Source organism: Clytia hemisphaerica, unplaced genomic scaffold, assembly GCF_902728285.1.
Source record: "Clytia hemisphaerica strain Z4C2 unplaced genomic scaffold, Clytia hemisphaerica genome assembly, whole genome shotgun sequence".
Lineage (NCBI taxonomy): Eukaryota > Metazoa > Cnidaria > Hydrozoa > Leptothecata > Clytiidae > Clytia > Clytia hemisphaerica.
Window position 1 is genome coordinate 1,934,555 of NW_027103282.1, and position 25,476 is coordinate 1,960,030.

Here is a 25,476-nt window from a genome sequence, read left to right on the forward strand (position 1 = left end):
GCTTTTTTATTATAAGCTAAATCTCGTTTTATCCAAAAATTACCTATTTCATATTCTTTCGATTTTGTGTTATGTTTTTAAACGAGGATGAATAAAACTGATTTTATTTTTGATAATTTGGTTGCAAATAAATAATATATGATAATTCCAATAAAAAATCTATGTACACAATTTGAGTAAAAGATAATATATTCAAATTTTATGATATTTTAACTATCTAAAAATAATCGCGTTACCCTTCAATGTTTTGCTTGGAATAGTAACTAATTAGGTTAACCTATGGTGTATTGGGTGGGTGGGTGAGGGTAGCAAAAATGAGAACGGCGGTAAAGCGATTATAGCGTTCCTATGAATTTCTATTTTCGTTTGGTTGCAGCAGGCTCCGAAGTCCATTTTCGGAACTATAGATGCTTTCAATGAGCGCTCCGTCAGCACCTTGGATTAATTCCTCTCACATGATATGGGTCGACCTGGGGGAAGGTTCGTCCACTTGCCAAGTGAACCTCTGTGATGGGGAATCGAACCCCGGGCGCCTGTACAGCTAACAAGGTCAATGGCACAGCACTTAGAACCGGCGGTTAAAGTTTCCTTTGTTTCTATACATCTGTATCTATCTGACATAAAACCCAAAACATGGACGGGGTTAACAATTGCTTAAGGGGGTTAATAATACGAGAGAGTATATTTTAGGGACGTTCATAGGGGATGATAACTTCGCATCAAAAGAAGGTACGGTGGAGCACAAATTTTGTTCCAGTCAAGGAATTTTTGAGTCACGGAGTAAGGTTTATAGGACATTGTTAGTTGAAGGGACCATAAAGAACATTCGAGTTATAGAGGTTCGAGTTAAAAGAGACTCCACTTTATATCATTTTTCGATTTTACTTACTTTACATAATCTCTTTAGTTAGCAAGAACCAAACGAGGATTAAAGGATAACTAGGAAACCGTCAAATTGTCCAGCTGTAGAGGTTTTTAAGTTTGGCTATGTAATTTCTGGGGAGGGGCTACTTGGGCAAAAAAGGGGTAAAGATATGAGCCGCTGGTACGGAAATCTTTTTCACCTCCATGAGTCTGAGGTAGGATTGCAAAAAAATACCTTTTTGGGATAATTTGGGAAAAATTTCGATAAAATTTTGGAATTTCAGTCCCATTCAGGGTAACTTTTTACGCAAATTTTGGCAAAATTTTCAACAAAAAAAAACAAGTCCGACGGAGAACCCATTAATCTATTTTTCCAACCTCAGCGGCACACCCTTGTCGGTCAGTAAGGGTAGTGCCCCACCCTGGGCGTAATTTACGTCATAATGGAAGAAATCATTCGATTTGCGTAAGCAGTTGTCCCGGGGGGGGGGAGTACTAGGGTTGATGAATGAGTGGTATGTGCGGACGGGACCTCCGAAAACCGACCCTTAGAGAGACCAAATTTTAGTGAAAAAGTGACCCTTAGAGAGACTTTTTCGAAAAATTTTCTCTGATTTTCAAAAATTTCCTACCCTTAGTGAGACTTTTTTGTAATTTTTTCTCTCAAAATCAAATTTTTTTTCTAAAAAACCTTTAGAGAGACTACTTTGAAATTTCCTGATTTTTGTAACCCTTAGAGAGACTTTGAAAGGTGAAAAACCCGACCCTTACCGTCCGCACATACCCAGCACCTATTTTTGCCTAAGTACCCCCCCCCCGGTGTGCAGTTGTATAGCTTTGCAAAAGACCTGATAGACATTTATCTACAATAAATGACTTTGATACAGAAGGTTTCTTCATTTTTACCGTCTCTATCATTGATGAAAACCAACACATTTGAATGACCTTCAGATTGTTGTGGTAAAAAGCATAAACAAATGTTGTGTGATTCTCCACCACCAAGCTGAAAAAAAAGAAATCCATTAAACCAGTAAATTTCTCGTGATTTTCACACTTAAATGTTCTGAAATTATTCCTAACCTTTCCAGTTTTGGTACTATTAGAAAAGGTATTTTCAAACTTCTTCAAACGAATTCTGTTCATAACCTTTTAAATCAAGTGGTCTAGAGCTATAGCCTCAAGTCTAGGACTCGGTTTATTGGCAAATTGAGAACGTGTATACACGTCACTCGGGTTTAAAAGGTTGATATGTTTACTTTATTCAAATACTGGCTTACGCATGGCCGGAAACCTCAGGTCTGGATTATTCTTAATTTGTTATCAAGTTCTGGGTAAAATTAAACCTAATGTTCTTCTCGAATCGTTCTCATAAAAAAACGTACTCTTAACATCATTACTTATTTTGACGGGAGCAAATTTTGGCGAGCAGCGAAAGTCTTGAAAATTTTTAATATAGGCGAGAACTTATTTTGGCGAATGTTAGTCTAAATCTGTCCTATTTCGCCTTATTATGAGCAATTTTTATGAATAATAGGAGCTATTTTGGCTAATTGCACAAAAAATTAATTTAGGCGAGAACTTGTTTGGCGAATGTTAAAATTTTTTAACATAGGCGAGAACTTATTTTGGCGAATGTTAGTCTAAATCTGTCCTATTTCGCCTTATTGTGAGCACTTTTTATGAATATTAGGAGCTATTTTGGCTAATTGCACAAAAAATTAATTTTGGCGAGAACTTGTTTGGCGAGTGAATAAAATATTTAATTTTGGCGGGAACTAATTTTGACGAATTTTGATAAGTGTATCTTATTTCATTCACTTCAACTCAATGCAACCAAGCAAACTTTGTACAAAACCCCAGTAACCAGTTAGGTTATTATTTTTCAGTTCTGTTAATGACTTACCATGACTCCGTTTTCTTTGAATTTAAGAAGATCCAAACGATTTGTATGAAATTTGAATGTCTTTTTCACTGGGTATGGGTTGGTGAATGAGATTTTCTATAATGAAAAAAAATATGAGTGAGTAAAATTCTTTGTAGCTTTTTTGAATTATTGGTTTATAATTACTGAGAGATGAAAGTTTTAAGAAAGGTCCATCGAATTCAGTAGTACTGATGAGGCCAAAGAGATTATGTTCAAAGTTCATCCTTTTGAGACATTGATTTCCGACCAGGCTAAATGTCTGCTCTTAAGATAGTGAAAAGTGACAATCAGCATTCGGACTTTGAATTATATGACGTCAGCTTTAAAGAATACACGTTTTCGACCGTAGTCGCGCGGTCAGGCACGTGCCAATTTTTTATTTGATTTACCACCCTAAACTCGATCCAATCCTTTTTTTAAACCGGGACGGTTTAAGGGTGGTAAAACGGACAAAAAATGCCCACGCGGCAATTGGCGGCTACGGTCGTAAAGGTGTATTAACCGATAAAAAGAGCTATTTATACTTGAAGCCAGTATTGAAGCATCTTAATAACCTACTTGCTTCAATACAGCGTAGTTTCAATCTCTTGAATTGAAAACAAAAATACCTTGTTTGAGCCAGCACCTCCACCAACCAGTTGACGAACCTCAAATGCTTTTGTAATGACTGGTTCAGTACACGTGATCATCAGTAACCAGGACTTGACCAGCTGATGAAATTCTTGGTCTGTATAAAATGAAAGTGAAAGTAGGTGAATTCTCACCACCTCACAGTGGAGTCTCTTTAACTCGAAATACTACAACTCGAATGTCTCCTCAACTCGAACTACTACAGCTCGAATGTCTCCTCAACTCGAACTACTACAACTCGAATGTCTCCTCAACTCGAACTACTACATCTCGAATGTCTCCTCAACTCGAACTACTACAACTTGAATGTCTCCTTAACTCGAACTACTACAACTCGAATGTCTCCTTAACTCGAAATACTATAACTCGAATGTCTCCTTAACTCGAACTACTACAACTCGAATGTCTCCTCAACTCTAACTACTACAACTCAAATGTCTCCTCAACTCGAACTACTACAACTCGAATGTCTCCTCAACTCGAACTACTACAACTCGAATGTCTCCTCAACTCGAACTACTACAACTCGAATGTCTCCTCAACTCGAACTACTACAACTCGAATGTCTCCTTAACTCGAAATACTATAACTCGAATGTCTCCTTAACTCGAATTACTACAACTCGAATGTCTCCTTAACTCGAAATACTATAGCTCGAATGTCTCCTTAACTCGAACTACTACAACTCGAATGTCTCCTTAACTCGAAATACTATAACTCGAATGTCTCTTTAACTCGAACTACTTTGAATTGAATGTCTCCTTTACTCGAACTATTACAACTCGAATGTCTCCTTAACTCGAACTACTACAATTCAAATGTCTCCTTAACTCGAAATACTATAACTCGAATGTCTCTTCAACTCGAACTACTATAACTCGAATGTCTCCTTAACTTAAACAATTATTAAGGTCCCTTCGGTTAGCTATGCCTTATAAACCCGACTCCATAACTCGGAACGAATTTTTGTTTTCCGTTCTCCGTTCGAGTTATGGAGACTTCACTGTATTAAAAGGGCCGTTAACTCCTGCTGATGACAAGTTAAAAATTTTTGAGATCTACAGCTTTGAAATCCAACCGAAAATAGGACACTCCGGACAACTCTCAGATCAACTTCGTTTTAATGGTCTTTTGAGAGAGGATGGGGGGGGGGGTACGGTCTAAATCGACAGACAATCAGTGAAAAAATACTTGGCACAAAAGGGAAATTCACCGGGGTGTTTTGAAACCACAATCGATTTGTAAGTGCTCTAAAGTAGGTTCGAAGGGTAGAGTTTTAACTCTGAGTTTTAACGCTAGACTTAACACTTAGGACCTTAGGATCTGAGGATCCAAAAGTTTAAAAATGGTCCAGTAGGGCTTGAAATATAGCCTATAAACAAATAAATCCCTCCCAGATCGAAATAATCGATGAAATCAAGTTGAAGGCCTATAAATTGACATTCTCGCTCGAACTTCAATTTTCGAAAAATGGTAAATTAGAAAAAAGTGCCAATATATTATTGCACTGATTGAAGATCTTCTATCCGGTAAAATATAACCTTTTTTTGTTTTTAGAGTTAAAAGCAATACAGTGGAGTCTCTTTAACTCGAACCTCTGTAACTCGAAAATGTCTCCTGAATTCGAACAAGTTTAATGGTCAGTTAACAATACCTTATAAACCTTACTCCATAACTCGAAAAAAATTGTATTCCTCCTGGTTGTTTGAGATATGGAGACTCCATTGCATTGTTTCAATGAATAACTATAAAACTTAAAAGGTTTTCAACCAACACTTACCGACAACGTTAAGGAACATCATGCGTCTTCCAGCCATCAACGGATTGACTTTGAGTGAGATTTCTTGGATACCATTTGCCATTAACATGAACGAGTCTGATGGTGAAATCTGGTGAAAAAAAAAGTTTTGTGTTGCTTCACCATTCAATCATAGTTGGTTTGAGAATTTATCATCTTGCTCAGGAATAAGCATCGCCCCAATGAAATATACTAAGAAATCTTTTAAATGTTTTAATGCCCTCCTCTTCCTCTTGATAGAAAATTCGATAGATGGTTAGCACGCTTGGATGCATGAGGCCTGTTAAAGTATTGTTTTTACAAAATATTCTCAAATTTTGAATTTCCCCAGCGGTCTCAGAATCACTGATAAATTCTACGATTATTGTCTACGAGAAGGCTCTTCTCTTTTCTTTAATTTAATAAATTCGTAGTGTAGTGTAACGAAGTAAATTCACACTTGACAAAACAAATCTTACTTTGATTTCAGCAGGATGGGAAGGAAAACATTTGACCATTCTCGAAGATTGTGTTCCTTTCAACAGGATGGATAATTGGGAAGTTTGTCCTTCAGTTGCTGTCAAATCAACCCTACAAAATTTGACGAGAAACAAATGAGTTTGAAACAAATATTCACTATAGCAGGTTAAAAAGAATTGTAATTGACTAGCAATCGACTACACGTTTTTCTTTATAAGGACCCTTAACTTTGCTCTGAGCCTGTAGTTCCTTATTTTTGCAGTCAATTTCAGCCTCAAAGTTCCTTATCGAGTTCCCTATTTACATAGCTGCTAAGTTTGGATAACCATCGCTTACTGTTCCTTAAAATTTGTTTTCTCATTCTCAACCTGAACAGTTCCTAAACAATTCCTTATTTTTTGGACCATTTTCAGCCTCGAGTTCCTTATAAACGTGTTCCTTATATAAAAAAAACATGTACTATTTTTAGTGCAGAGCTGCTATGGATGTCAAAGACATTTTGTTAATACTAAAACTCCTCAATATTTGGAACAAAAATGGTTTTCGCCCTCACAGTACAAGCTTTCACCTACAAAGGTGTGTTCTCGTTGTAAACTTTAGACATAGACATATCAAATAGCCCGGAAAACTGGCAATAAAGCCCAGTTTAATCCTATCTTTTTGTTTATAATGATGATGGCTTCGAAATGTAGGGGTGTAGATGCAAAAAGGCTCTTCTAGCACTATTAAAACATAAGAAAAAGTGAGTTGGAGCCAAATCCTGGCTACGAATGAATTAGCTATAGAATTAGTAAATGTTAAAAGATATACCTTTGTAAAGAATGGACGTAAAATTGCCAAATTTGACATGGTTTGATACAGAAGTCGTCACTGTAAACAAAAATAAATATTCAGTTATGAAAAATTGAGATATCTACTCGTCGGGAACTCTATATTCTATCAGGTTTACCCTACCAAAGAAAAGGCTGCGAAGAAAAAAAGCTTATATCGTTGTCAAAACATACGACTGCTTATAATTGCAAATTCATCCGTGACCATACACTTGTCCTGTGTAAAAGGGGATTCACACTTTGTAAGGAAACTACACTTGATAGTTATGGGTAATCAATCTCCACCTTTCCCGATGAGGGTAGAAAAATCCATCGGAACGTAGATAAACGTAAAATCTTATGATCTAAGCCGAGATAAAAATCCATCATGAATATCCCTGGGTTGATAAAATCAAAGTTATTTAGGGTGAACGATGAGGTTTAATTTGCTTAGAATACACGTTTTTTATAAGAACAAACTGTATAAGAACTTAAGGCTTCGGTGGCCAAATTGTTAAGAGCAAGTTAAAAACATTTTAAGGCTTTGGGGACTCTTTCCACACCCGATTTGTTAGAAAAACGCACAAAAATACCCACAAAATCGCGAAAATAAGAACATGTTAAGAACATTTTTAGGCTTAAATCTGAAAAAGTTAAGAGCATCCAAAGGCTTCAAAAATTTGGAATGTTCTTATAAAAAACGTGTAAGGAGGATAGCAGTAATACCGCTAAGGGTTTCTCAATAACCTTAACAGAAGATATGATTTGAGTTCCAACTTACATGAAAACAATAACAAAGAAACGTTTGATATTTGGTGAAATGCCACATGGAACTTTCAGAAAAATCTCTTGTGGTTCTCCAGACACCTGGAAATATTAAAATACACGATTGTTAAATCTATGTTCGTTTTATAATATGATTGTTGGGGAAATTTCAAAGAAAAGCTAAAAAAATTGAAACTGAGTGGAGTTAATAGTAGATTGGTTGGACTCCATCATTAACTTAACATACAGAGATATATTTATGAAAACCAAAATTTTTCTATAAAGTTCCAATTTGGGAAATATTAAAATATACGACTATTAAAATCTATTTTCGTCTTATAATATGATTGTTGGGAGTAAAAGTTTCAAAAAAGCTAAAAAAAACTGAAACTGAAACTGAAACTGCGTGGAGTCAATTCTTGATATTCATGACGTAATCTTTTATACGGAAACACCCAAAATACACCGGGTGTTAGCCACCAGTTTTGAAATTAAGCAATGAAACCGGTGGTAAACGCCCGGTGTTTTTCGTCTGTTTCCATATAAAAGATTACGTCATGAATATCAAGAATAATAGATTGGTTGGAAGCCAGCAATAACTTAACAACAGAGATATATTTTTGAAAACCAATTCCAAATTTTGGAGAAACTTGACGGATGAATGGATTCGACTTACAGTTAACTCTCGCTAATTCGAAGTGTAGTTTGTTCGAAATACATAGAGAGATTCGAATATAGAGCATATTTTAAGAGGGCTATTCCTTGACGGGGACTGAGGATTAGTTCAAATTAATAGAAAACTCTTGGTCCCTTTAAGATCGAATTAGAGAGAATCAACTGTACTAAAATCACAATACTCTCACGAACTTTATATTCTGAAAAATGTTAAAATACACCATGAATTAATTCTCAATAATTCCTTCACGGGGACTGAAGATTAGTTCAAATCATGGAAAGATTCGAATAATAGGAGTTCGAATTAGTCTACTGTATCTGTAAAAAACGGGGGTTGGAGTAAACGTCCACCATAAAGATTTTACATTAGCATTAGGGAAAAGTAATAGAAAAGGTTGCTGGGTAAATTTGTTTGAGTAGTAGAATAATGTCCTTACAACTTGATGGGTCTCACAGATGACAGTTTGATCACTACAGCGAGCTGTCACCAGCGTTGATGTCTTCTCCGTTTTATTCACACTCGATCCTGTGTCGAAGTAATACAAAAAATAAACCAGCCGAGGCTGGAAAGTCAGCCAATATAGCTAGATTATTAGTTGGATAGCTTGTAAAGAAGTTAAATAGCTGCGATGGAAGGAAGGACTAGATGCATAAAGAATCAAGCGAAATTGGAAAATTTTAAGAGCTAAAAACCACATTTTGCTAAAAAATGTTTGTCCAGGTTACTCAAAACTCCTAGTTGGGGGCTAGTAGTTAGATTGAAATCAAGCAAAACAAAACAATGCAATACGAAATGGTAAATGGACAAGTAGATAGCACTTATGATATCATTTTGATCACAACGCGTACAATCTTAAAATTATGTACTAGTAATATTGCCGCCTTTATTTGTACCTTTTAAAGTTATGTATGTACACATTTTCTTTTTTATAAGCAACCAGGTTGCTAAGGTCAAATCAAATATTTTCGGGGTATCTCTATTCTAACAAATGGAAATGGCGTGCATTCTGAAATGCATTTTAAAGGTATAATTGTGGCCCCCTATAAAAAAATTTCTTGAAAGGCTAAGCAACCTGCAGGCCCATAACTTTGTGAAAAAAGTTTTGATTTTTATTAAATTTCTAAACTTTGTGAAAAATGTGTTGATCTTTATTAAATTTCTAAACCAGGTATAATTTTTGTATACCTGACCAAATTCTAATAACACTTTGTCACAATTCTTCAGGTGCTCCTACTAGAAATTCACACTCTAGAAATTGTATAACTGGCTGCCATTAACAATTAAGCTAGTCACATACTCCAGAAAAACACAATTTGCCTCAAAAACTTTGCGAAAAGTAGTTCAGTCTCTATAAAATTTCAACAGAAACTGTATTTTAGTAAGGTAGGTTACCCTTTTATGGACACCCCCTATTATAGACAAACCCTTCTAAAAAATTACAGTGCACGTAGTGTTCATATTATATCATGATAATTTGTATAAAAATTTTATTTTTTTATTTTTGATATAAAATAAGTAAAAAAGTAAAAATCAGACAGAAAATGTCGAGAAAAAAAAATTGACATTATAAACTTTAAAATAATGCACTTGTGGATCTGTATTGTCTTTTAACAGCATCAAAGTAATTTATTTGACTAATGATTGGTGATGAAATTATGGTAAAATAGTGTTTTAAATGGGCGGGTCCACCCATTCTCTAACATGGATGTTTGTTACCTATTATGAACAGGTGGGTGTTTCCAACCAAAAAAGCCCAAAACATGCGCCAAGGTCACAAAACACAATCTGCGTCCAGATGTGTGAACAATAAAAAAATAATATGTGATGGTCGTCATTTTATCCAGTGTTCTGGCGGCAATCAAATATATGTTCCGTTTGCGTCAAAAATCTTCATAAAATAGAGTCAGTCAGTCAGTCGGTCGGTAGTAAATCTAGTCAGGTTTTTTGGAAAATGGTTTCAAAGTATAGTTTTTAATATCGCTCGCTTGATGAAAAATTGTGACAATTTTCTGACTCCTCCAGCATTTTTGTCTGCCAAGTTGGTTGGATTGGTTGGCCGGCGCAAACAGCCTGCGCGAACAGAACATATTTTTGATGGTCTCCCTCTGCTGTTGTTGTAGCCAAACATGCCAGTGCAGTACGGATTCCACAAAATCTCACGCCGAAGATATTTTTCCGTACAGCAAGCCTCACGCCAAGCAAAATTTCTTTTGTACCAGCATTCAATTTTTCAATAAGGGTGCAAGATGGGAAAAGAGGCGCATGCGCCAACATATAAAAATCAATGGATTATGGAGTCATTCACGCCGAGCTGGAATTATTACTTTACACCAACTGAAAATCAAACAATCTTTGTAAGTACCCTTAAACCACTGCGTCAAAAACGTTTCAGTTGTATACGTTAGTTACACGAAATCCATACTGGCAAATACATCCAAGTCCAAAAACATGATTGCATCCTGTCTTTATCAAATTTAGACAGTAGCCGTACTTTTTTATACTTTATCATATTCCAATAACATTACAACATGATCAATTCCACCTACAGCTAGAGGCAAACAGGAAAAATATGTTTATTTATTATGCAAAAAGCAGAAATTCTTAAAACCAAAAAACTTGAGCAAATTGCTAAACCTTCAACAAATATAAAAAAGAATCCCCTTGATGAAAATCATGTGTTTGATTTGCCAAGTTTCAAAGTCATTATAAAAAAGATATGACAGAAATTGAAGCTTCAACATGCATTTACTTCCTGCATTTACACTGAAAACACTAAGCCGTTTAAACCGCCATCTTGAAACGACATCTATGTTTTCTAAAAACAACACACGCTAAAAGTACACTAAAAGTTAACCCGATCGGATATAAACTTTAGAAATCGGGGAAACACAGCTTACGCAATGAGCATATCGGGGTAACATGTTTTTTTCACTTTTGGTCTGATGATGATGGGGAAAAAGCCTATTTGAATAATCAGCTGTTGGCTGACTAATTATAATATTTCTCCATATTTAGCCTGTACAAACCAAAGATATCTTACATAAAACACTAGATAGAGCTACTCTGCACCTGCCCGAAGCAAAATAAATGTGCAATCAATTAAAGTAGGCTTCTTGTTTTCCACCATGTCAGTTGTTTGTTCATAAACAATATAACAATATCCAATACTGAACTGTGGTCTTACTCTGCAAAGGTGGCCTCTTTATTTTGCTCAACAAAGTCGTGGCTTGAGAAAGACAGAGTAGCTTTATCTAGTAGTTTATATAAGATATCTGTGCTACCAATCCGAGAAACCAGGCGATTTTTTTGACAAACTAGATAATATTTAGACTTTTCAGAAGAGAAAAGTTTCATAGGGGTTATCAATTTAAAAAATTTCGAACTTTTGACTATGAAAAGACTTTTTCACGAATTATAGGGCATAGAGAGAATTTATCATGCGAATATTATTAGTTACACGGTCTTCTGGAGGTGGGATACGGGATATACAGGGTCAGTAAAACCGTATTGGTGGCGAGGCTTGACCGTGCAACGGATTTATCCCGTTGAAGTTCTTTGCATCTTTTCTAAAAGCACGAACAATTTTCAGAACTATCCATGCAGATACTTACATCAAAAAGCTACAAAGTAAATCAAACAGTGAAAGTGGGATCCGTGAAAGTTACATTTTATAACATCACAACTAAAAGTCTTGCTGTATCCATATAAACTCAAGAAAAGTAAAAATTAAAATAACTTTGAAGATCTTCTGTTTGTTGACTTTCTCAACCCCGACCATTTCAATTTCGATTTCAAGTCCTTTCAAAACACAACATTCGAATCTTGATCAAAACATTCGAAAGCAAATTCATCAATATGCAATGTCTTCTTTTTTTTCTCAATCGAACGTGAGGAAGACAGATACGGTATATCCCACCTCCACGTGATGTCTTTTGACCAATGAAATCGTTAGAATCTTACTGATGCGGGATAAGTACTTGTATGTAGTCAACAAGCTATTCCTCGTATATAGAATTACTGTTAAAATGTCACACTTTTTACTTTAAATAAATTTTTGGACTTTCAACAACTGAATGGCAATCTCAATCAGACGATTTTACTTGTCGATCAACAAGAAAAAGAAAAACAAAGCCTATTTTACCTGGTATTGAGTGGAGAGGTGGAAGACGAATCGCTTTCTTGAGGAAGGCTTGTTCAGGATGATAAAAACGAAAAGTTTGGTCGATAGTGTGCGGGTGAAGTTCGATGGTTAGTTGTAAGAAAGCCAATGGTTTCATCTCGTTACCAGTGAATGAAACCTATAGAAAACAATTGGAAATATTGAAGTAAAGTAGCTTGGTCCCCTCAGTCGGAAAGTTTAAATTACACTCTGTAATTCGAATCTTCCTCTCGTTCGAAGAAAATTTTTGTCCCGTGAAAATCGAATTAGAGAGAGTGAACTGTAACATCTCTATTCTGGTACCTTGATTTGTTTGGATGACAGTGTAGTGTCTTTCCCAAACGTTTGTAAAGAATACGTGTGTGATTGAACGTACAAAGGATGTGATGGCCCCTGAAACAAAAGAATAATCAAATATTGTTTCTCAGTTATTCCAATAAGTGTGATAATACAGTAGCCTCCATAACTTAAACACACAAATTTGTTTGAATTATGGAGAGTTTGAGATAAAGATTAAGGTTTTTTTAAGGCGTTGAAAACTTGTTTGGGTTAAGGAGACGTTCGAGTTATAGAGGTCCGGGTTAAAGAGACTCCATGTACCCAACCTCGTTCCCTGTGTATTACCAGCTTTTTTATGCTTACTCATAGCACTAGATAATACTCTGGCGTCTATCAGTAACGTACATAAAGCCTGGAATACACGGGGACGAGGTTTTCCATGTACTGTATTTCATTCATATTGTTATCCTAAGTTCAGTTAATTATTTATCTAATGTAAAAAAGGTAGCCAGATAACAGCCCATTTATGTTCAGTTTAACATACCTTGTCGGTAAAAAATTTGTCGGCAAAAGCAATTCATTGGTGAAAGGTTTTTGGTAAAACTTTTCCATCGAATTTTTCTACCGACGAATTTACCATCGATAAAGCAATCGAGATAACCTGCCATGAAAAATCATGTCAAAAAAACAATGGAAAGACTGTCTTCTGAAAATTCCTAAATATTTCGCAATCAAAGTAATAAGTAAGTCTGCGACCGCAGTCGGAGGCGACCCAAAGGCTCCTCTTTCGATGGCTATCTACCCGAAAGTGGAGGAGGGCGCCACTCTTTCTCCCTGGATTGCTCCACTTACCCTTGATCCTTCTCTTTTTCTGAGCATCGAGCAGGAAGCATCAAGTACCATTTTGGGAATCTTTGTTATGACCTGGCTGGGGGTTAAACCCACAACCTTGCGAACCGTAGCCGGATGCTCTACCACTACACTACAATCAAAGTAATATCTCTGCCTTAGTAGTCAATAAAAGACCGCGCACACGTTTATCACATTTTAAAAAGAACAATATTTGAGCGTCCAGACTCTTACCATTTCAGGGGTAGCATTAAAGGAAGTGAAACTTTGAAATTTGAACGGAACGTGGACATTCTCGTTTGCACGAAGAAAAAGTTTGACGCCTTCTTCGGTCGAGTTGGAAAACATCTGTTCTTCCATTGCTATGAAAATGAAGAAAGTTAAAGGTACATCTAATTTGGATCATAAATAAAACTTTAACAGCAGTGGATCCCCGGCATGTCGACTTTCACTCCAAGGGGGGGGGGGGTTAGGCTGCTGGCATCCACTAATGGATTCGTGCTCCTTATAGATATATTATACCTGCAGTTTTTTAGAGGTTTGCGATTCAGACTAATAAGGGGGGGGGTGCTAAATTTATTAAATTTATCAACACTTTCGGACGTCAGTTTAATCAGCAAATCAGATACTTATTGAAGCGGATTCAAAAAGAAGAAACATTCAGGAAAAATTCTTATCATAAGGCGGCTTGAGTTAATTTAGTCATAAGATTTGAGAATTATTAACGAAACACCAAAAATGAGAGCAAATTTAAATTTGACCAGAATTATGGGGTCCGACACTGTAAAAAGAACCTATTAAGAAGTTAATTCTGGTAAGAAGGGTTATAACAGGTGGCAACTTTTCTTTTTTTGCACTTGAATACAGTCAACTCCATCAAAGTTAACCAAACCGATTGAGAGTAGAGTTTTGTTAGTAAAGAATTGGTATACTCTATTTGAGGAAGCAACTAAAATCCCTTGAGAGTTAGCAAGCATACCTGTATTAAGATCATACAACTTTTTGAAATGTCTCCATTCTTTCGGATTAGTTATAACTCTAAACAAAATAGAGATTTTGACGTTAATCTGGTTGATCAAAGTCTATTACGTATTACGACGGACATTTCCCTAAGTCACTGTGGCGGACTCAACTGTAATTACCTGCACGGATGTTTCATTCAGCCGTTTCAATGACAGTTGGAGGAAACAAGAGACAACTAAACATGGTTTTTGAGATAATGGCTAAGGCAGCAAATATGCATTTTGAAGTGGAATAGTTTAGGAAAGTTTAAAAAATAGTTACGTTCAGACCAGAGATCAAAGCAAAGTTTAAAAAAAGTTTAAGAAAAACTCGTTCAGAGATCGAAGCAAAGTTTTTTGGTTTCAGACGAAAGCTTAAAATTTCACTGAGTTTTGAATCTTTGCTTAGAACGAAGAACTTTGAATAATGTCCTTTGAAAAATAAATTTAATACTTACTTGAGTTCTTCATCATTAGTCTTTATGAAAACAACTTGGTCTCTGTTAGACGGATTCTTTAGTGAGAATTCAAAGAATTCTGTTCGACCAAGCGAGGCATGAAGAATGTGTTCAGTTGTTATACTGTCTTCTAGTTTGGCTTGTATATTATCTCCCTTCACTTTATCCCTGGAAAATCAAGACTTGAAGATAGATCCCGATGACAAGCAAAATAAGAGCTCTTTATAATTTTTTTTCATTTTTGGATATTAATAAATACAAAATGCTGATTGGTTAGAAAGTGCGCACATCTTCATAGATGATTAGAGAGTTAGTTTACTTGCTATTTTTCTTGTTCTTTACAAAGCATTAAAACAGAGAACTATAGTCTAGTCCCCTACTGGTCACCAAATCGAATCCAAAAGAAATTTGCAATAAACCCCTGAAAATTTCATTGACACATTGAGATGTCTTCTCTACTTCAGACCTCAGCAAGATATCGTAGAATTACCTGTACATTTGAATTGTTCTCAAATCTCGAGTACGTTGTACTTTCTCTTCCTTCATTAGCTTAAAATTTTAAAGAAAACAGTTATGAATGATGACCCTCTTAAATTCAATCTTCTAGGGACCAAAGATTTCTTTCAAATTAGAGAGAGTTATTTAAACCACTTTCCAGCTGATCAATATTTTAGTTCGATTTACAGAAAGATTCTGTAAAGCTGTAGCTGGAAAGTAATAAATTACACTCTGTAATTAGAAGTTTTCTGTAATCGGAAGAAAATTGTTGACCCCTTGAAGCTCGAATAAAAGAAAGTGAACTAAAAAGCCACTCTCCTACACAGCTGCGATGTTCGACCTATTGTAGAAACAGCAAAAAACGATATCTGTAGTTTCCTTCCTACAGTAGGTAATCTCACCAAGAGGGGCGCAAAATTTGTGAAGGAGAGCAGATTTTTATGACACGGTTTTTTTTATATTATGAATAAATTACGGCGTCATAAAAATCCTCTCTCCTACGCAAATTTTGCGCCCCTCCTGTCTACGCTACTGTCTCCCAAACACTAAAACAACTGTTCGAGATTCTCTCTACTAATTTTTGTCCACTTAAAAAAGATACTTTGCTTCCAACCACTGTTAGGAAATAGTTTTAGCTTCCAAACCAAGAAAATTAGTTATTGGTAGCATAATCTTAATAAGGTCAGACAACTAGCCATTTGGGCCCTACATAATTGAAGATAAAGCTTTGTGTTGTTTAGAGGTAACCATTAAAAACCACTCCCGTTGAGGCATATAATCGTATTTCGATTTTCAAGGTATAACAAACGATATTGCCTCTACTGGGTGATATAATCAAAACAAATGCGTGGGTGTGAAAATAACAACTAAATATAAACAACATTAAACTCACAATGAATCCGGACGCCATTTCATTGGTTCCTTCGATTTGCCGGACAGCATTCATGCGGTCCATTTTCCTGTGGAGAGAAACCAGAAAAAAAACTTTTAAAGGAAGCACCGCTTTAATTTAACGAAGAAGTTTGGCTAGAATGGTTATATTTATTAGTTTTATTTTTGAATATAGTTCTGATGACTAGGTCTAATTCGACCATGAATTCCATTTAAATTAAAGAAAGATTTAAATTAAAGAAAGATTCAAATTACTACGGAGAAAAATTCAAAACTCTAAAAAGAGTGGACTAAATCGTTTTGAGTTCGAATTGCAAAAAGCACGACATTCGACCTATACAAAAATAATTTACTGTAATTCATTACTAAATAAATACATACCTTTTACGAATTTTGTCAATATTTTCTTTTTTCATTCGATTAGTTTTCCCCATCATCGTATTTTGTTTCTTGGTCAACAGAACACTCGCCAATTCTGAATCACAATCAGACATTAGTTTTGCGCTCGTTTTCATCGATGGTTTACAACGGTCTGTAATGTAGAGAAAAGAACTTAAGACCATAGCGATTAAAGATAATGTAAGAATTATAACAAGAATCTGCATAAGAACAAGTACCTGCTTTCTCAATAATGTCACTAGTTAGCTGTATAGAATAATTTTAAGAACTCCATCAGACTACATACCCATCTGTCACGTGATTTGTAATCTCCGATAAAAACAGATTCAAAAAATCTGCACTTGCACGTATCCACTCTAATAAAGATCATGGTTGTGTACACGAAATTGATGATCTATTATGAGATTACACGACGCACTTCATGGCCGTCGTTGAGCATTTTATAGACGTTTTGAACCTGCTTGTAATAAACAATCGACAACACTATATCAAAATGGTAAGCCTTAAAGGGAAATATTTCCCGAACGGGAAGGTGGTGTTGTCTGGAAAGGATATATCTCCCCGATTTGATGATCACTTTTTATGGCCATTATCTTGAATTTCCACCGATTTTAAGTTTATGCCGAATCAGGAAACACAATCTTCCATGACCATTTCCAGGGTGCTCAAAACTTTCCCAATCGGGAAACATTCGTTCCTGATTCGGAAACTTTAGCAATCTCGGGAAGTTTTCCACCTTCCTGTTCGGAAAATATTTTCCATTTAGGCATTAAGGCCGGTCTCCACCTGCACGCGCTGTGATCGCACTTTTTGGATTCAATTCTTTTTGCTTGGAAAAAAGATTACATCATAAAAAATAAGCGTGCGCTTGAAAAAAAAGTTGAAAACATTTTTCAACCATTACGTCAGATCGCGCCAATAGAGTTGCTTCATTTTTCTTTTGACCAATAGCGTGGAAGCTTTGCTCGAAAAAGTGCGATTGAAGCGCGTGCAAGTGGAGACCGGCATTTACTTGCCATTTTGATATAGTGTTACCGACTGATAAACCTGTACCTGTTCTCTCCATAATTCCTTTAGTTGGTTGCAAAACAATCGTTTGTACTGATTTATTTAGCTCCTCCATTTTCTCTAAATTCGTCTCGGGAATGTATCCAACATTAGCCATTCTCATACACAGTTTGGCTTTCAATGCAACCTGGAAATTTGTAGAATGAGATTCAAAATAAGACTTCCAAACCATTGCAAAGTGGTTGGGCTGAAAGTCTTCATTTCACATACTAAACAACATGTCTGAGTGTTTTGATTGGGCTTTTCCAGAAATAGTCCGTGCCCCCCCCCCCCCCCTGTTGAGGATATCGGATATCGAGGGGGTTAACGATTTTTGTTCAAAAGTGGATATCCAGGGGGTTAAATATCTACAAGGGACGGATATCCAGGAGGTGAAGTGTCTTTTCAAGTAAAAAATACGATATCCAGGGGTAAGCATCTTTATAAGAGAGGATATCCAAGGGGTTGAGCATATTTTTAAGAGTGGATATCCAGGAGGTCTTTACTAATAAAGTAGGACATCCAGGGGGTTCAATACTTCGAAAAATCAATATCCTCAACAGTGGGGGTAAGATTTTTTTCTGCAAAAGTCCATTGAGTTTTTGAAGAAATTGTCAACACTCCAATGACCAGGAGAATTCTTTTCCGGAAGTCAGGATTGATTTAGAATGGTGAAAAATATACAAACAGATAGACATTACAAAAAGCCAGATGTATAGACAAACCGACGGACGGATGGCTTTCTATTCTTCACAGTACCGGCAAAGGAGACCTTGAAAATATCGTAAAGTATCGCTAGATAGAATAAAACAAGCTTGACAGTTAAAAACAACCAACAAACCTTAATTCCTGTAGGAAGTCCTGTTTTGTTGATATCACCAGCTAACATAGGGTGATCTTCTGCATATTCCGTATATACGACGTCAAGTTCTTGCGATACCTGAACCGCCGGTTGTGACTGACGCAATAAATATTTGAGTGGAGTGGAGGTGGAGCCAATGAGAAGCATGGAGTCACCATCCCACATGTCGATGTAGAGTTTTTGTTCCAAGAGATATTTAAGGAAGGTTTGTTTTTCACCGGCTTGCATGTACGCTGGGTCCACTGTATACTTAATCTAAAATTGAAAAGGAAGTTTTCTTTCATCTTTTTTTAACGGTTTTTCACAAAACAAATTCAGGATACTTATTTTTGCAGTATGTAAATTTTCGCAGGAGTTGATTTTTTAGAGTCTAGTGCGAAAATAAACCCAGCAAAATACTTACTAAGAATCCTTAAAAACCTCAAAAAATCTGCTAGAATTAATAAAATTCGGCATTAGGTTGCCAACAGAGAAAACGATATCATTATCAAGGACGGACATTTTGTGAAAATTAAATTCGCGTACACATAGAACCAAAAAATGAAATTCATCTCCTGTTTTTATCGTCTTACCAGAAGACCAGGAGGGGAGTTATCAGATGGCTGTCCATCTCTTGCACTTCGTTGTAAAATAGATGGATGTGTATTATCTGATGTTATGTCACCTTCAAGTTTCTTCAGATGTAGTCTGGTTACGAGAAAAGATTTGAGTAATACGCAAATGTACTACTGTAATTATAAAGGTCATTTAACGGATTTTGTCCGTATATGGAAGAGTGGAAGATAGTTTTACAGTTTCTTGTATCTCGGTCCATTTAGCTTCGAGCTCCCGGGGGTATGAATTTGCAGGGATGAGATGAAAGCAATACAGTAGAACTCCGGTTATTCGAAGCTCCAAGGGGATAGAAATTTACTTCGAATAACTAACCGGGAGTTCGAATAACTGAAAAATTCGTCGGGACTAACTTTGGAAATGATAAGGCAAGAGATTGAGGATCTCCTGTTTGCTTCAATTCTGTGGACCGAAGGAAAATATTGAACTTTTGAAGAAATTGCTTCAAGAGTGTAATGAATATGAAGCCATGAATATTGAAACCTGATTTTTTTTGAAGAAAAATGTGTTTTAATCGCAGAAAATCAATGTTCTCACTCTAGAACTTTCAATGAAAAAAAATCAAATTACTAAGAGTGTTTTTTGCCTGAGTTGGGTAAGCAGATCTAAGGGGAGCACCATCTCACTTCGAATAACCGAATTATTCGAATAAGTGCAGGTTCGAATGACTTAGAGTCTACTGTATAATAAGAAAAATAGGTTCAGATTCAACAACCACACTTTAGCTCGTACCTTTCAGTTGTAGTTTGTGGGAAGCGATAAAATTGAAATGTGAAGAACACACTGCGATTGTTACACCTGAAATAATATATATAATAAATAATGTATAAATACTTTAAAAATTCAAAGTATAGTCGTTATTTCTACATGGGTAGTCCAGCAACCTAGGACTTTTAGACAGTCTTTTGATTGTTTCACTATTGTTTATAATCTATGAGCTGAGCCATTGGAAGGAGCGGTGATATGGAGACAGGAAACAACTGGTTTGTGACACTGGTAACTAAGGTCATTCGGTCATTAAACGTAAAGCTGAAAATTTATCTTATGTTATCAGAAACTTTTTTATGTCACATTAAGTCAAGCACCAATAAAGGCGACTGACTGAAATTATGATCATTTTCAAGGGTCGTTGATTAGATTTGCATTTCATTTCAGTTAGGCGGGACGTAAAACAATGCTCAATGATTTCAGTTATGCTCGGCCTGTACCACCCCGCCCACGGGCGTTTTTTATATTTTGAAAAAATCTTGCCGTGTGTCGATTTGTTTCAGCTAGCGAGATTCTGTGTCTCAAAATCTGAGAAAACAAAAGCGCAGGAGTGCTCTTTTTTATAAATGAAAGATATCATTGCTTTGATGCGTTAAATGTAACGTCACTTTGGTCGAGCTAAATTGAATGCTAAAAATAGCTATGCTCCGCTGCAGAGACATTCAGAGATTTGTGGAAAAAAGTGTGAGACACGGAATGTTGCCTAACCGAAACAAACCGAACTTCACGTTATCTTTTCAGTCAGCGAAGAAGAGTTTAGTGCAGGCTAAGTTGTGCTTGAAGATAAAACATGGCCATAACTTACCGACTGACAGCTAAGAATTGTAATACAATTTCGTTGGTGTGTAGAGGATCACGATTTTCAAGGGAAAAGTTATACGTTATTCGTTCTTCTGGGTTGATAATGAAAGGTGCGTTTCCTTGTGCATCAGTAACCTTTGGATACTCGATGGTGTATAGAAGGGAATGTGCTACACGACTCAATGCAGCCATACTGGAAATATTTGACAGAACATTAGTATAATCTAGCCTAGAAACAAATCTTGTTTGAATCAGTTTTTACCTTATTACACGAATGCCATTTTATTACGAATTGAAAAATTTTGAGCTGTTTCCTTGAAAAGCTGGAAAATTCGTGTTTATTTCAAATCGTGCAAGTTTCAAGGCCGTTGAATATTTGCCTAGTAATTTTTAGGTAATAAGGTATAGGTTTAATCTGATTGTTAGTTGTGACTGAATCCCGTTAAAGAAATATTACCGTCAATTATCTTAGCCGGGTTATTAAATATTGTTATTAATCATACTTTTTTGTCTTTACTTATTTCGGGTCCCCAAATTCATCAACAATTGCATCTAGTCAAATTGACACTCGTCCATTATTTTACAGAAAATTCTTAGGTTGGGTTTGGTTTCCACCACATAAGAATTTGGGTGGATGTGAATATTTATCGGATATGTACTTGAAAGATTTTAGTGCGGAGATACGACCAATTTTGAATTAGGTTGCTACGCTGAATATACCATTAGATCCCTGATAAGTGCCATTCCGAAATTTCACACCGTTTCACATATTTTATTCTAACCCTACATTTCTTATTAAGCTTGTGGATTTTTTCAAACAACCAACAAACAAATTTTGCGTGCTTTCGACTTACTGTGGTGCATCTGTTGCAGGGACGATGAGAGAAGAATAAAGTTGCTTGCGAGGTAATTCTTCAAGATATTGAGGTTCAACGTGTTGGACAGGTTGTCCGAAACCTGGTTGTTGTTGTTGCTGGTGTTGAAGACCACGTGGTGACATTCTAAATTGATGATGGAAGAAATCATAAAACTCATTAACTCATTATTTAGCCCCGGCGAACGGCGATTTTCACACGAAAAAATTACAAAATTCACCGGTACAAATACACTTGGCTAGCTAATAATTCACCGGAGTTAATTTTTCATTCGCCAGCCTACGAATCAAAACCAGTGCATTAAAGAATTTGATAATTCTTCAAATTGTTAACAATCATCCGCTGACCATTAGTAAATTCGATACTTTCGGTTTTTTCGGGGGTCGAGATTTCAGCTAATGAGTATAAAAAAACCATTGCAGCTACGTCAATTAGGGGTGCCAATTTGGTAGCCTTTCCTTATAAATCGAATGTATAGTTTTCTCAAGTTTCAACGATTCGATTCCTTTATCGAGTCTGCTTCCTCATCAGACACTAGAGACAGTGTTACAAACCAGATCTGAATCTGAATGGAAGGTGATACGCAGCGTTTTTGAGAAATTTCTTGTTTCGATGTTTTTGCTTGTTATAACGAGGACAGAAAACTTGTTAGAAAATTTCGATTTTCATTTACGTACGCAGAAGTTACGGCTTAATGATTAGACTGGAGTCGTTTATGATGCGTGTAATATAGTAGTATAGGCGTTATATGATAATACGATTATTGTTACGGGATTTAGTTTGTATAAACTAAAATTGTTTCCATTACTTTTTGCTTTATTTCTACCATGTCTGAATTATTTGTTAAGCTTGCTAGACTACTTGTAGCCAACTGCGGCGCGATCCTGGACTTTTAAAGAATAAAATATAAGGCTACTTAGAGCCAGATTATAAAGTCTTGTTGATAAGTAATAGTTATCGGACAGTTGCGAGTACAATATGAGAAATATTTTACGAGTTCCGAGATTTTTCCGTACAATATTTTCCGAGCCTTTAGGCGAGGAAAATATACGGAAAATCCGGAACGAGTGAAATATTTCCATATTGTACGAGCAAATGTCTGATAACTGGTTTATCGGTGACCCAAAAAATGCATTTTTTGTGTTGGAGGACACTTTTGTAGCAAAGTGACGTTAGATTGCTTCTACCGCTACAATGCAACAACATCTTTTCGTCAATTTATATTTTTACATGTAAAATACAAGATATATTGTACTCTTTTTAACCAATCAGATTGCAGATATTTTTTGGATCGCCGATAACTGAAAATATTCTTAAAATATCGAAAAATCAACAAAAATGGAGGTAGCGTTTATTAGGCATCTAAAGAGAAAATTTGTAACTTAGAAAAATACCAGTTACCTATACTGTCCTTGATAAGGTAATGGTGGTTTTGCATTCAACAGATTGATATTACCAGGGTCTTGAGGAGTCATTCGGTTGTCCACAATCTGATTGACAGGTGTCATTGGTAAAGGAATCAACTCGTCAGTACTTTTACCAATAATGTCACGTGTCATTGATCTGTTGAGAGAGGACTCACGTCTCTTCGCTTTCGTTTGATGGAAATTAAACTCGATTCGTCCGAATGAATCAAAATGCTATAAAATAATAGGAAACGTTATGTAATGGGCTTTTCTATTCAAAGTCAAAATAGAGGAACTTTTCAAGCAAAAAATATCTCTTGAAAATGTGTTTGCAAGAAAAAAACACTTGGAAAAATTCTTCTTCTTACCTTAAAAAGTGACGAACTACAACAAGTCTTTTACCCCCTGGAAATTTAGAATAATTTTTACGCCCTGGAAATTATTCATGGGGTTACCCCCTGGAAAAGTTCGTCCACTTTTATTCAGATTTAGAATTTTACTATATTTTAGTTATTATTATGTAGACTTTGATTCTTCCAAGAACCGATTTTCCGGGGATTCGTACAGTCTTAAATTCATCGTGTAAAAGTGTTACAATGACTCTTGGGAGACTAACGTTGAGAGGTACTGTGAAACTTTCGTAGATTAGCAGCATATTTTAAAATTGAAGAGGACAATATACTCATTAAAGAATATTCACGCCGAAATTGGCCAAAAAATTATAAGAATAACATGGCTTGGCAGCAGGTTTTAGGTGCCCCCTAAGAATTCAGGTGACCCCTAAGCCAATGACTAAGTCAAATTTTTTCGAAAATCCTTTTCAAACAATCAAACAAATACAACAGTCAGTTTAGTTTATTGCTAAATAGAATAAAATGCCCTAAGAAATAAGAGATAAGCCAAGTACTAAGAAGGTTCATGCCAGATAATCAAAGGTTTTGTAAGTCAGGGTGCAGATCCCTTGCCAGACAGATTTTTTATTTAAGTAAATGCTAGAAGATTAAAGAATTTTTTACAGATCAGTGCTGTAGGAAGCATTTTCATATTAGGGGGGCTAAAGTTTAGTTTCACGAGGGCCAACCATGGTTTGATCCGAGGGGGGGGAATTTTGAAAATTTGAGCTCTAGATTGCTTGAAAATGCACTCAAAACATGCACTTAAGACAATTATGACAAATTAAAAAAGAAAAACTTTGCATTTTGCAAAATTGTTAAAGAAACCATTATTTTTTGAAAAAATTATTGAGGGCATAGCCCCCAGTTGCTACGGCACTGCCATGGGATCATCCCCCCCCCCAGGAAGATGGGGGGGGAATCAGATTTTGGTGCCAGGGGGGAAGTGAAAATTTCAAGCTTGATGGGGGGAGAAAGGCGAATAGGGGGTATATTCAGTCCTTTACCTAATGGGGGGAGTAATAGGATAAATACAGACCTTCCTGGTGTGTTTGGGCATTCAGGCTTATGAGCCTGTCTTTCTAGGGATTTTGAGAGTCTTTTTTTTGCTATAGTAGCTTGCGAATTGAGGCGAGTCTGGATCATCACTTCGCAACCCTTATACAATACGGCCAGGGGGATTTCCCAATTGGGGGGAGCACGAATTTTAAAGACAGGTGGGGGGGAAAGGCCAGATGGGGGATTTTAGCTCATATTAGGGGGGACCAAAAAGCTGGAGGACGCCATGACTGCAGATAATATATTAGATACAAAATTGTCAGTTTTTGAGAATTGCTTTTAGATTAAAATATAAGATGAGAAATGCCTTTGGTCTGGTAGGCTGCTTAGAATTCAATCATCAAACATAGAATCTAGCCCCAAGGTCCAAAATTTAGGTGACCCCTAACATGGTTAGTCCCCCCTAGCCATGGGCTAAAATCAGGTACCAATTGCTGCTCGACCTTTTAGCCTCCCCCCCTCAGGCCAGGGGGGGGGGTTCCAGCCATGAATAATATGCTAGAACCCTTGAGGAATTTGGCAACATAATCAGACAGAACATAAGAATGACATTTGTAGAGCATCTTTAACTGAAAATCGGCAACCGTTCCCCAGAAAGGCTCGAAACTTTCACAAAAATGAGTTTCTATCCTTCAGTGTACGTATTACATGCCAAATTTAAGTTGAATTTGGATCATAACCTAAGAATACCGTAAAAATGCTTTAGGATATTTATTTCCGAAAAGTTAATGAAATATAAAAAAACCATTCCTTTAAAAAAGGGGAGTAACAGGGTAAGTACATACCATATCGTCAAGCTCCAAATCTGACGTGAAGACCATTTGATCGAAAGGGTTGTCTGGGAGGTAACTTTTCAAATCTAATGTGATTGTTTGATTGGAGAGCATTCCATTTTGAAAGGGTGACCATGCTGCCACTCTGATACCGATAGATATCTTCTTTGCTAATGGTATACTGCCGAATGACGAACCAAGCTAAAATAACAACAGTATGAAAATCATATACACGTTTTTTTTTTGTAAGAACATCCAAAATTTTTGAAGCCTTGGGATGTTCTTAACTTTTTGAGTTTCAAGCCTTAAAATGTTCTCAACAGTATAACATGTTCTTATTTTCCCCATTTTTAATGTATTTTTGTCGATTTTTGTACATTTTCCTAAAAAATTGGCTGTTTTAGAGTCCGCGAAGCCTTATG

The 25,476-nt window shown here is 36.1% G+C and overlaps 1 protein-coding gene across 1 annotated transcript in view; it reads right to left on the bottom strand.

Annotated features, from left to right (window-relative positions):
* Window positions 1–1,254: 1,254 nt before the first annotated feature.
* LOC136804963 (nephrocystin-4-like) overlaps window positions 1,255–25,476 on the bottom strand; it is a 31,728-nt gene continuing 7,506 nt past the window's right edge. Inside the window, exons 11-35 of the mRNA XM_067061497.1 lie at window positions 25,067–25,255; window positions 22,826–23,064; window positions 21,404–21,550; window positions 20,554–20,742; window positions 19,713–19,778; window positions 18,941–19,055; window positions 18,348–18,623; window positions 17,513–17,654; window positions 16,442–16,592; window positions 16,062–16,128; window positions 15,162–15,220; window positions 14,672–14,839; window positions 14,192–14,250; window positions 13,447–13,574; window positions 12,388–12,477; window positions 12,067–12,223; window positions 8,362–8,450; window positions 7,266–7,351; window positions 6,486–6,545; window positions 5,675–5,786; window positions 5,199–5,307; window positions 3,397–3,515; window positions 2,768–2,863; window positions 1,688–1,867; window positions 1,255–1,334 (exon numbers count right to left, since the gene is read on the bottom strand). Coding sequence (XP_066917598.1) covers window positions 1,724–1,867; window positions 2,768–2,863; window positions 3,397–3,515; window positions 5,199–5,307; window positions 5,675–5,786; window positions 6,486–6,545; window positions 7,266–7,351; window positions 8,362–8,450; window positions 12,067–12,223; window positions 12,388–12,477; window positions 13,447–13,574; window positions 14,192–14,250; window positions 14,672–14,839; window positions 15,162–15,220; window positions 16,062–16,128; window positions 16,442–16,592; window positions 17,513–17,654; window positions 18,348–18,623; window positions 18,941–19,055; window positions 19,713–19,778; window positions 20,554–20,742; window positions 21,404–21,550; window positions 22,826–23,064; window positions 25,067–25,255 — 3,057 coding nt within the window. The 3' untranslated portion in view covers window positions 1,255–1,334; window positions 1,688–1,723. The remainder of the gene's footprint in view (window positions 1,335–1,687; window positions 1,868–2,767; window positions 2,864–3,396; window positions 3,516–5,198; window positions 5,308–5,674; window positions 5,787–6,485; window positions 6,546–7,265; window positions 7,352–8,361; window positions 8,451–12,066; window positions 12,224–12,387; window positions 12,478–13,446; window positions 13,575–14,191; window positions 14,251–14,671; window positions 14,840–15,161; window positions 15,221–16,061; window positions 16,129–16,441; window positions 16,593–17,512; window positions 17,655–18,347; window positions 18,624–18,940; window positions 19,056–19,712; window positions 19,779–20,553; window positions 20,743–21,403; window positions 21,551–22,825; window positions 23,065–25,066; window positions 25,256–25,476) is intronic.